At 46.2% G+C, this 12,923-nt stretch overlaps 1 protein-coding gene across 2 annotated transcripts in view; it reads right to left on the bottom strand.

Annotated features, from left to right (window-relative positions):
* The window catches only part of MROH1 (maestro heat like repeat family member 1), a 2,204,128-nt gene that overhangs the window by 195,427 nt on the left and 1,995,778 nt on the right, over window positions 1–12,923 (bottom strand). For both annotated transcript variants that reach the window (XM_086966435.1, XM_086966436.1), the window contains exon 37: window positions 9,969–10,115. In XM_086966435.1, the coding sequence (XP_086822561.1) occupies window positions 9,969–10,115 (147 nt within the window). The remainder of the gene's footprint in view (window positions 1–9,968; window positions 10,116–12,923) is intronic.

Raw genomic sequence — 12,923 nt, 5'->3', positions numbered from 1 at the left:
TGCTTCTCTCAGGAGCTGGTGGTTTAACAGGAGGTCCTTATTTAGCCTGGGTATGCCGGCCCCCCACTGGGCCCACATGATCCGGAACGGCGGATCTAGGGCTGCTTTGCTGTGGTGGCAGGGGGTTGGGAAGAGGTAGAGGAGGAGGAGGAGGCCTGACGACCTCTAGGACGAGCTCTTTGTCTGCCTCTGTACGACTTGTACAGCATATTTTGCTGCTGTTGCTGCTGCTGAGGCTGCCTGCAGGTCCGAAAGGAAGACCAGCCAAAACCTCTGAACCTCTTCCCGGTAGTACCTCTGGACTGCAGGCCCAAAGATCTCGCTGTCGCTCTGCTGTCCTTGAATCTTTCTAAGGCAGCATCAGCCTTCTTTCCAAACAAACCTGACCCATCAAAGGGCAAATCCATCAAGGCAGCTTGGACATCCGCAGAGAACTCAGATGATTTAAGCCATGACACTATTCTGGCCACAGAAGAACCCATCACTCTCGCTACCGAGTCAGCAGTGTCTAGACCACTCTGAATGACCTGTCTAGCGGCAGCCTGAGTGTCAACAATCACTTCTTGAAAATCCTTCCTATCCTTTTCAGGAAGCTTTGGAACCAGCTGTTTTACGGAATCCATCAACGCATGGATATAGCGTCCCATTAGACAAGTTGCATTAGTTGATTTAAGCGCCATGCTTGCCGAGGATAATACTTTTTTAGCAGCCTGGTCCTGCCTCTTCGATTCCTTATCCCCAGAAACCTGTGGAAAAGCGCCCGCAGGTTTTTTCGAGCAGGCCGCCTGCACAACCAAGCTCTCTGGCAAGGGGTGTGTGGATAAAAAGTCTGGGTCACTAGGCGCCACCCTGTACCTTCTTGCAACCGCCCTCGAAACAGCAGGGGCTGAAAGCGGTCTTTTCCAGACCTCAGTTATAGACTCCGCCAAAGCATCATTAAAAGGGAGCATAGGCTCGACCACAGAGGTAGGCGAATGAAGGACTTCAGTCAGTAAATTAGCTTTATACTCTGCAGTTGGAAGTGTTAAATTCAACAAGTCTGCAGCCTTTCTTATGACCACGTGATAAGGTGTCACATCCTTAGAAGGGGGGTCAGAAATAGAGGCCAAATCCCAATCAGGGGACAGTTCAAGCCAACTAGCCTCTCTCAGATCATCGAAAAGGTCCTCTGAATCTTGCAGCTCATCCTCTTCCATTTCTGCTTCACAAAACCTCTGCTCTTCCAGAAGTCTCTGTGCCTCACGCCTCGACCTCTCCTTCATGAATGAAGTCGACGGATCCGGAATTGACTCCGTCGGAGCCGGGGCCGGCTTCGAGCCCGAAGCCGGAGGACCAGACCGCTGAACACGAGGTCGGATCGGATTTGGCATCGAGGGTGTCGGCATCGATGGTCTTGGCATCGAAGGCTTCAGCGTCGAAAGCGCCGAGTAAAGCCAAGGCGGCGCCGGAGCCGGCGTAAATGGCAAAAAAAGCGCAGGAGCATAAGACTGGGGGATACCCAGATTGTATACTAATGTACCCGTGGGACCAACCGGTGCACCAGAGGGGTACATAGCTCTTGAATACACTCCATACATAGCATTCAGGAACTGAGTAGGGTCCTGACCAGGAGCAGGAAAAGCTGGATAAGAGCTCACAGGCTGCTCTCGAGGGAGCGGAGACTTCTCGACTTCGACCTCAACCTCAGGCTGGTGCACCGGGGTCGACGAACCTGCAGGCAACGGAGCCTCTTCTTCTTCTTCTTCTCCATCTTCATCTCCTTCACCCTCCTGGTCAGAAGGATGAGTCGGAGCAGGAGAAGGATTCGGCTTCGGTGAATGAACAGGCGAAGCCTCACCTTCGGAGACTTGAACTTCCAGAGTCGGAGCCGCCACTTCTTTGCGAAGTAACTTCACCTGCGACTTCGGTCTCGAGCTCGAGTCCTTCCCTGAATGATGACGAGACTCATGAGATCTCTTCTTGTGCTTCTTCCTCGATGACTTCGAAGCATGCACCGAAGACGACCTCGAGCGCGACCTCGAGCGCGACCTCGAGCGCGAACTCGACCTCGAACGACGAGTCCGTGACCTCGACCTCTTCTTGTCCTTCCTGCTCTTCAACTTTGCAACAAGGAGTTTCGCCTCTCTCTCTCACGGAGAGCCTTAGGAATCATTTTCTTGCAGGATGAACATTCCTCGACGCCATGGTCCGAACTCAAACACCAGACACAGCACTCGTGCGGATCCGTCATAGACATCATCTTGCCGCACTCTCCGCAGGGCTTGAATCCAGTCTTCTTCGTGGACATTTCGACACAAAGAAGCAAAAGGGCAGTAACAAAGTTACCAACAGCTACAGAGGATCCCTAGAAACAGTTAGCGTCGACGACGCGGAAAAAAGGGAACTGATGTCATCACGCCCGCGTGGGCCTATTATAGAGTCGGTGACGTCAGCGGAGTTGCGCGTGGTGTCGTGCCTCTGTGACGTCGTCCACATCGGCGCGAAGCTACAAAAAGAATTTCCGAATGTTGCTGACGCAAGGGGATATTCACAAGGTGAGGAATCCACTGGCAGATGTATGCATCAGAAGTTAAAAACAAGAAGACTTACAAGAGCCAGCAGAAGATCCCTTGTTGTTGACCTCCTGTTGCTGTTCTGCTCCTCCGGCTGACTGAGATCCTGTCTACTTGTCCCTGGGTGCTGAACATGAATTATATAATAAAGAGAAAAACATCGATGATTGGTGTGAAACAAATATAATATTTTTAAAGGACAGTCGAAAAAATATTTATGTAAACAACAATTGCAATAAACAAATTGACCTCTCTCATCTGGTCAACAAGTAGTATCGGGGGATTCACGGATCGACTACTTACTATTTACCAACACTAATCCAGTCTTCCATTCTGATTCCAGAATACTAACTAAGCCTAAGTAGTACTTACCACCTGACCTAGCCCACCTGTTCTAGGCATGCCAATTGTACATTAAGTATGCATTTCCGGGGGGAGGAGCGAAGCTAGCATCCGAGATGGCCGCATAGACGCTCGGCTCCGTGAACCCTCTCACCCCGCATATACATCCTGGCAATTATCCTGAGCCGTGACGGCGTATTTAACTAGGCGAAGGAAAACTATCACTGACCGTTTGCTCCTGGGGCTTCTACGTGCTGCAGATCCGAAGAAATGTCCCCGACAGATTTGCGGCCCTCACGGCGTTGGGACCGGGGTGTCGAGTGAGGAGAGCAGCCGGCCGTGACTGTGACAACAGCGGCCACTGGTGGAGGTGTGGAGTCGGCTGGAGGGCGCCGGAGGTTCGATGGGCCGATGGTGACAGCGACGACTCAGTCCACCTCGCGGAGTGCCTCTTGGAGATGCGTGGCAAAGCAGGATCGAGGGGAGTTCATGATAATTGTCCCCCTTTCCAGCTATGTGTCTGGGCATAACTAATGGCTTCCCCCGGAATCGGCGGGCGGCTCCAGGGGAGCGGCAGCGATTTTGTTTAGCCCTTTGGTGACTCTTCGCTGGGAAGCCTGCCTTGAGGCCGGATCAGCTAAGATGGCGACTGCCACCCTCATACGCAGACCACATCTGGATGGAAATGTTGCCATGCGGGAGAGTTCCGGGGTCTGGCGGCACGAAAGAGAGCCCACATCCAAAGCTATATTGGCTGCTCTAACGACCCTACATGCGACCCTGATCTGTAACGCCCGGGACCTGGGAAGAAGGATGGCCGCCATTGTTGTCCCACCGTTCCACACGGGCACAGTTAGATTTCAAAGAAGCGCCGACGTGTCCGCCTCTATGTCGATGAAGGGTGCTCCAGCTACGCCTAGTTTTGTGGAGACGCCGGAAGACCCGGCTCATGAGACCGCCTTGGACAGAACTGTAATACATGTGAGTGACTCGTCGGGGCACATATCTAGTCAGCGGATGGGGAAACAACGCCGATCTATGTCTTGGGCTGCCCCGGCGACGTTTTAGCGCTTGCCGTATGGTGTGACTCTCTCTCCTTGGATGGTGAGACTGTGTTCGGACTCGAGGATGTATTCGGTGTTGATATCGACACAGATGGATTTCCGCCATACATATTCGGCTGGGTTTTGGTTGCTGAAGTCCCATGGAGTAATAACACGGCCCGGTCCGCCCGAATCGCTTGTACCCTCCACGCCGCTCTGTATGCCGACTGATAAGTGGACGTATGTTGGTACTGCTGATACAAAAGGCCAGGGGTGATACCGCCTAGGATCCGGTGGACTTATTGATGGCTGACGGTGATTTGGGGGACACTCGGCGGGGATTTTATCGATGGTGCTGTCGGTGATTAATGTTTTCCAAGGCTATTCTGTTTTGCTTTCAGGATGTTTCCCGGGGGTGGGGGGGGGGGGGCGGGTGGCAAGATCGAGGGCCCTTCTCCACTTTTTTCTTCTTTACTTCTTTCTCTTCTTTTTCTATATTTCGGGTCTCTTATTTAGGGCGACAGGCACACGCTGCTGGGGGGGGGGGAGAGGGGGGGGGTAGGCCTTGGCCTTCTGCAGGCGTGCAGGGTGGGGGGTAGGGGGATGGGGTCTATTAATTTGTCTGTTATTTGTTTCTATGGCCCTTTTGTCTTTTCTCCTTTTTGATGCCGTCGTAATTCATGTTTCCTACAGTCTGTCTCGTTTTGAGGGGGGGGGTGCAGCTTTGCTACGAAACGGGTTGGTGTTCACGTTTATCCTGACTTGTATACCTTACCCCCAGCACTTCAATTGTATTTGCATTATTTGCAAATTTCCTGATTCATGCTTGTTATTGTGGGACCATGTATGACTGTACGGCATTGATCCTTAGTTTTTCTTATTGTAAAATGAACCTTCATGAATCCTGAATGTAGGCCAATACGCTTGAATGCAAGTCATATCCTGGACACTTGTTAGACCCCGGTTTTCGGGCTGCTATAATTTTCACATTGATTGCCGTATTCATGACTTGACTAGCGGCCAGCCGGGATGGTTGTAGGCCCATACTTGTATTTGCTTGAAATAATAATAAAGGTTCCCAAAAAAAAAAAAGTATGCATTTCCACTTCATTTAATCTTCAAAAATGCATAAATGGTCAAATGGAGGACACAGGACTACATTTTTGCATACACCAAATTGTTGGTTGATTGATTGGTGCTGATGTTCTGCTAGTGCTAAGCCTATTACCACTCATTGAACAAATTAAAAAAGGTTCTACTAAAGACTGGGGTAAGCACTAGCAGCACGTGACTTAACAGAGGGGGCATCACGCATACCACAAAAAATTACAAACTCATACTAAGTAACTAAACCCAAGTATCAATCCACCCCTATCTTTTAGTGACAAGACAAAGTAAGGACTAGAGTCACTATAGCATTACGTAAATTAATTTCTCTAAAATAAACTCTTACATAATCACGCTAAGCGTGCGCAAACGCAAAGTTGCAAACAAGTAAGATTAGTAGCGCAGAAGAGCACCTGTGTCATAATCACAGAAGACTTTTAAACGTAATTTACCTGTAATTTAAGCAGCAGAATTCTAGATGGTTGAATAAAAAAGATATTCGCAATATATAACACAGAGCAGAAGAACGGACACAAAGTAGCAATAATTAAATAGTTAATCACCAAGACCCAGGACCTCCACTCATAGCAGGTCCAGCAAGTCCTGCTCCCGGTCCAGGATATCGGACCACCGGTGCGTCAACTGGCTCTGGGTGCGCCGGACCCCAGAGCAGCAAAACAATGCCCGGCGCACCTTCCGGAGCCCGTACCCAGACCCAGGCTTGCCACCTGCTGCCAGGATTAAGGGGAGGTGGCGCTGCACAAAGAAAACCAGTGCAGCCAACTCCACCTCCCCAAATAAGGCCCGTACCCGCATCCCTTGTGGGCGCTGCCTTCCGCAAGGAAGGCGGTCGCGGCTCTGGCTCTGGCGTTGAGCCCTTTGCCCTTTCAACATGGTTCTGGGGTAGGCAGGGCGGGAAAGAAAAGGTAAACCATTTTTTTAAAGTAAGTAAAAGAAATGAAAAGAGCAGGCAATAGAAAAAGAGTGGAAAAGTAGTTACAAACACACAAAAAGTACACAAAAAACAAAAATATAGAAGCAGGCAAATAGTCTTAGAGATAATAAATAAAAAAGATTTAAAAAAAGTTTCTAGAAACAAAGGATTGAAAAGATAGAGGGAGGATTCAAAAGCAGGCTCCAGAACCATAGCAATAGAGTGAAAAACAAGATGGTCGCGCCCATTGTGACTACGTGGGCAAGTTTGTGCGATATTTTGCCCCATAGCTCGCAAAAAGCGGCACGAACATGTAAAAGCGTTCCCGAACAGGAAATACATATAGCGAACGGGCGCGAGCATGCATTGCACGACCCGGAACAGGAAATAAGCATCGCGAGCGAGCGGGACAAGTGAAAACAAGATGGCCGTGCCCATAGGCGACTGCATTGGCAAGTTGGCGAGACATTTCCAACACGATCACGCAGAAAATATTGTGAACAGGCAGGAAAAGAACTTCAGCATCTTCGCGATATTTCTGCATGTTTGCGGAGATTTTCAACATTTTCGCAAAGAGTTGCGTAACGTGATTACGCAAATTCCGCCCACCCCTAGTACATAGTCGATTAAATGTCAATTATTTTAAACCAGTAGGCAATTTACTGTAACTCAAATTTGTGTGCCCCAAAAACTTCTCCCAGGACCTCAAACATGATTCCAAGGTATATAACTCAATACTGCGGAGGTAGTACTGTGAGTAGCAATGAAAATAGATGCTGTTGGAGGCGCTATTCAAAAAAGCTGTTTCCAAACTTAAATTTTAATATTTTTTTTCTAAACATGTGATCTATGTTTTTCCAGGAACTGTCTGCATCTAAAAATTGGGCTTTCTATGCATGTTTGTTTTGTACTTCTCCCTCCCGTGCTACTTTCATTATTGTAATCTTATTGTCATCTGCACAATGCCAGTATTTTACAGAGCACATACTACCAAACTTGAACCAGAAAATGAGGGCGGGATGCACGCTGCATTCTATTGCAAAAAGTTGCAAAACGGTGACTTGATATTGGGAATATTCTGTGACGCTCATGCAGTCAATCAAAAGAATTAAGCAAATGCAATGTCTTCCCCGCAGCAGCTGTCTATTTTGGTCACAAATAACTCTTGCTATTAGGGGCAGATAAAACTCAGTGAGTGCAAAGCATTGTTATTTAATCTTCCATTAAGACATACATAGACTTATCTACCCCGAAATCACATCGCGCTATTTTGTGAACAGTATCGCACAGCATAATTTGTAAAAGTTACGTGACAGACTAAAATCAACAAGTACTGGCAAAGCCATTTTACATTAGACAAAACTAGCAAGCAGGATCTTTGTCTTTGCATAGACACACGCCTCGGACATGCAGGGAGATGGTCACATGCATATAGAGTATCATCGTGCACACGCCACACAGGGTCTGTGCTTGCCAATCTCAGAGGCTACTCAGAGCGCATGGTATTAAGGGCTCGCTCTAAACGGTTCTGCTATAGGCCACCTGGCAGCAGCGCAACGTTTCCTCCTTCTCTGCAAAATGGAGGCCCAAAGCTGATGCCACAAACTCTTAAAGTAGACTACAGCCTGGAAAAAAAACAGGTACCATAAAAAAATTAGAGCACCAAGATACTGACCACAGGCACCATCGCGACTCAATCACGGCCGAAAGGAAGAAAGCCGAGCAGCACACACAAAGTAGTTCCTAGTGCTGGTAGCACACATCAACTAGGAACAGATCATGGTATCTGGGGATTGATTATTAAAGTTGTCAAATGGAGCAGCATCAGTGGGCTCATGGATCTTTGTAAAATGTTGTGCCCATCACAGAATTTTGTTTCAACAAATGCTGTTCTCGTAGCGCAATACATTGTAACAGATCATGTTACATTGATGGTGTTTCTTTGGCATTTTGCTGCTTCATTTCAAGAAGCAATGCTGTTTCGCAAGCAAAGCGGATTAACACAGTACTTGCCGATGGGAAACTGATAATACAGAGACACACAGAAAAACAGAAAATAGAATGCCTACAACCAATAGTAACTAGGACAACTATAGTGACAAGCACAATACCAATAAGAAGTGAAGGCGGGATGTCAGTCCTTTTAAGATGTATTAAATACATTTATTTCACAAGCACAGCACAAGCGCTGTGCAGGCGAAACCTAAAAAAGGAAAAAAACACTTCAGGCATCCTGTACCACATAAGCTGTTAAAGACAGTATTGAAACGACATCTGCTACATGCAGGAACACCAATCTGGTGTAAACAAAAGACGGGCATGCCAATGCCCTAACAAGGCTAGCGCCTTACAAAAAAACAAAAATCCTCCGTCACCTATACAACCCAAGTATAGGGACACCTAAAGAACATATCAACAGAGAAAGCGAAATTAAGACTCTGTACCACTTCGCTTGTCACAGAAGCACATCAACGCAGAGTCAGCCTGAGCCCCAAAAAGATAGGCACCATTAAAGTGCATATCAACCAAAGTAGCCTGGACAGCCTTTAAAAAACCTGAAGTTCTAAACCATGCACAATACCATAGTGCCAGCAAAGATGACATGGCTCAACCTACTAAATCTGTTGTATCCATGCCACATCTAATTATTAGCTTGGGTGCCATATGGCCATCTCTAATCAGCTGTTAAGTATCAGAACGGAGGTTATCCGGAGAAGATAGCAACACCGTCTCAAAAAAATCCCACAAAACGAGGGATAAACACCCAAGAAGACTAGACATGTTTGTGGACCTTAAAGCAGAACTAGTCGAAGAAAAGATGTGCTTGCCACATGCATTTTGACTCCAAGACTCTATTCAAGGGAGACTTAGGCGGAGAATCCATATCCTGTGAAGCTGTATTAGCCCGAACTACAAGACTACAAATGGTAGGATGCCGGAGGAGACAAACTTGGTCTCCAGGAGCCTACGAGATAAAGCGCGGTTCACTCCAGCCCACTAGCCTCACTAAGTGCAGATATCTAATTCTTTTCCACTTGAGGTGGAACAATCTCAGAAATGGCCTGAAATGGCCCAGACTCCCCTGTATCACCCTTCACAAGGAGGACTTAGAGCAAGAACTCAGTAGGGAGACCTCGATCTGACGGCGAACCCAAAGGACACTGAGCATACAATACTTGGACTTGAACTTTTTAATGGTCGAGGGGTGCAAGAGGCTACACTGCTCACATTACCTTGACTCCAAGCAGCACATGCAGAACTAATCGGGATCTGAGATGGATATGTGCCAATTGCAGTAGTGACACAGCTTAGACATTGTCTTCTTGGGAGGTGACATTTCCCTAGTAACAGCTATATTTTTTTTAATTTTTTTTTAGACAATCTCATGACAAATTACTAAAGGGACAGAAACAATGTAGAGGAGCAGGTCTGGAATGGTGTCAAATGGAGCACAAAAAACAGAACTGGCATTTGTGCACTGCGGTGGCGGCTTTATGGCTCTAATGACGTCACTGTGGTGTCACTTCCCGCACAGAGAAGGAGTCAGTGCCCCCTTAAGGCAAGAGCGATCTATAGAAAAGTTTCCAGATACCGTCTGGTGAGTGAGGATCTTCAACAGTTGAGGAATCTATAGGTAAAAGGTTCTGTCAGAAATGGCCTTTCAAGGTCCTCCGGTATTAGGCACCATGAGGCTACTATCTCCAGATTTGCGACGTGAACAGCTCTAATGTCTCCAGGGACGAGGCCGGACTAAACAGATACCTCTTTTAAATGAGTATCAGAATCATTTAGAGAGGTTACATTTTCTGCTGTCTTTGTCAGACAAAAACAAATTGATGTTACATGTGAACAGTTTCTGCGATGGTGACATTACAGTTCAAGCTATGAGGTTAATTTAGTATTGATGGAGATTCTGTGACTGCTACATCAAAATCATCTGTTTCCAGCATGCATTAGTATGAGAGCCTTCCACAACATTAGCTCCCTTACCTGACTTGGTGATCCAGAAGCAATATTTCCAAGCCCTCTTACTGCCAGCATTCGCACAGTGACACAGCTGTCTTTCTGCCTTCCAGTCAGGTTGTCCATAATCGATTCAAAGAGATGCAGATCATTTACCACATTACTGTTAAGAAGCTGAAAAACAAAATATGCCATATAATGAATCATGATTGAAACACAATTGAAAAACTGAATTTTGTTGTGCAAGCGTGTGTAATATTTTTCATGTATAAAATGAACAGTACCTGAAAATCTGAGTTTTATGTTGATATTGTAATAGTATTCGTCGGGCCGGTTCAAAGTTATACAACAAATCTTAGGGACAAACGCTTTTATATCTAGAACTTATATTCAAAATCATCTAACTCCTCAAAAAGGTACGACAGAGAGCCTTCCGCTAACTCAGGTTTTAAACTGACAACATTAGGTAAATATCTGCCATTCCATAAGTTGCTACAGCAAAACAACATATTATGGAACTTCAGTCAATGCATATGGCACACATATAAAGTGTTTATAAGATGCCTCCCCTTCAAGGTATTTCATCATTTAATGCTAGCATTTGACTGTATACTGCTCGACTACTTGATGTGGCTCTACGAGAAAAAGACTAAGAAAACTGTGAAATGGGCATGTTACACACTTGTGGTAATGTTATTCCAGGTGTTTTGTTCTGATGAACAAGTTATTTACATTGGTAACATGCTTTCTGGTACAGACTCCATTCAGCTGCAGATTCCTCGCCTTCTCAAAATCCCCCAGGTGTCATAATGTAGCTAGAACCTTTTCAGCAGTACCTCTGCACACCAGTAGGTGGTACCTAGTGGCTCATACTGATGCTGTTCTGCTCTAAGAAACGATGTGGGGAGCACATATGGGAGCCTCTCCCATGCGCCGATGTGAGTAACTTTCGAGAGTATCCATGCCGCCAGATGCAGTACTCTGTTGCAGGGATTCTAGTTAGAAACAGAACTATGCTTGGGACCACAGAAAATCAATATGCAGGGACTGGGGTCACCATACCACATCAGCACCTAAGGGTCCAAATTCAACTAGCTAATAGTGCTTCATTTGCCTCCCTAACGTTTCAAGATGAACAAGTGAATTGGCACCCCGGAACATGACATTCTAGACCCTCTCAGGGATTGCGGTAACAGGCCATCTTTGTTTTCTCACTCATACATGTCCACAATAAATAAAAAAGAGACACAAAGAAAGCTTACTATCATGCTCTATTATGTAGCAACTTTGCTGCAATTAGAAAACATATGCAGGTCAACAATATAAGTAGCATAATTAAGAGACCATACACAATAAAAAGCCCAGTCATACTGACTGACTGACAACCTAAGCCTACCCTCGCTATGGAAGCATAATTATATATTATAGCTCTCTGGGATTAGTGGCGAACGCCATACCTGGCATACATAGATGGCTGTGCTACATCTCAGCTAGTACTACTCTCTTGTCCCTGGGCCGTTGCTCTGCAAGAATAAATCCTCTCTATTTTCAAAAGGTCAAGTCCCAGCTTATATGATAAGAATTTTATGTTTGAAAGCAGCAGCTGGATTTCTTTATTATGTCTAGGTTTTAGTGTGTGACCACAGAGAGTAACAGGGAGCAGAGATGTTCCAACTAAATCCCAGCAGAAGAACGAAATACAAAAACGTGCAGCCTTTTTGTAAATAACAATGTGTCACAAAAACAAGTATGATCTTTTGTAATGTGTGTGCAGCAAAAGCCGCCCACAACGTGCACAGTTAGGCTAACATAGGGAAAAACGACAATGGGATCCCTAGGGAACACACAACTACAAATGCAAAATGGTTTGACCATAAATGAATGAAATCGAGCCACAGAATGGGGTGGATGGGAGGGTCAGTGAGGAATCTACGGCTATGTAGAATAGAGAGAATGTTACAGAAGGAAACTAACTTGTTCTTATCATAGCAACTTCTAGACGCAGATTCCTCATCTTCAGAACAGATACCAAAACAGTAGTGGATCTGTGTATGCACTCAAACAAGAAAGTCATGCAGGAGTGAGCATCTGCGAACTTGACAAACAAGTTACTTTTCTTTGGTCATGCTTTTTTTAGTCAAGACTCTAACAGTAGGTTCCTCACCATAGAATCTTCCCCAGGAGTCAGAGTGGGCCAAGAACATTTTGAGCACTGGGCACGGATCAGTTCCACGTTGTTAGTGACGTGCACGTCCCCACGTAGGCGCCACTCTGGAGAGCTGAAATCAGTTTCTTCCATGACTATTTCCACACCAGGATTGGTAGTTAGGTTAGATTCTGCTTAATGGTCACATACTCCATCTAACAGGATGTTAGGGTGAAGAGCCCCTTACATATAATAGGGAGGATGGCTGGGACCAGGGAGCAATCTGCAGTTAAGAGTCTCTACCTGAAAAAGCATCACCAAAGGTAATGAACTTGTTCTTCTTATGGAGACTACTAACCGCAGATACCTTACCTTAGAATAGATATCCAGCAATATTTCCCAGGAGGTGGGTCTGCAAACAGCTAAAACCAGAAAATCCCCCGGAGGACCGAACGAGCAACATGTCCACCTCGAAGGGCCTGATAGCCCAAGCAGTAGTGTTTTGTGAATGTGTGGTGAGAAGCCTATGTGGCAGCTAGAAATGACTTTTCTGTACAATATTTTTCAAATTTGCTCCACTGGCTGTCTTTGTATAGGACTGCATGGCTACCAAAATAGCATTTGACCTTCTTCTCAAAGTTTGCAATGTTATCAACTACTGCCATTCAATCTCCACTCAAGAAGGCGTTGAGTTCACAGGTTCGGGTGCGGAACCCTCCCTTGCTGCTGCGACAGACGATCCTCCTGAAGGGGTAGCCTGATCAGAGAATCAAAGATCAATTGGAGAAGCCTGGGATGCCAAACTACCCGTGCTCAGTCACGAGCCACAAGAATGA

This window comes from Lissotriton vulgaris, chromosome 4_1 (genome assembly GCF_964263255.1).
Source record: "Lissotriton vulgaris chromosome 4_1, aLisVul1.2, whole genome shotgun sequence".
Classification (NCBI taxonomy): domain Eukaryota; kingdom Metazoa; phylum Chordata; class Amphibia; order Caudata; family Salamandridae; genus Lissotriton; species Lissotriton vulgaris.
This window is presented reverse-complemented; position numbering and strand designations above follow the sequence as displayed.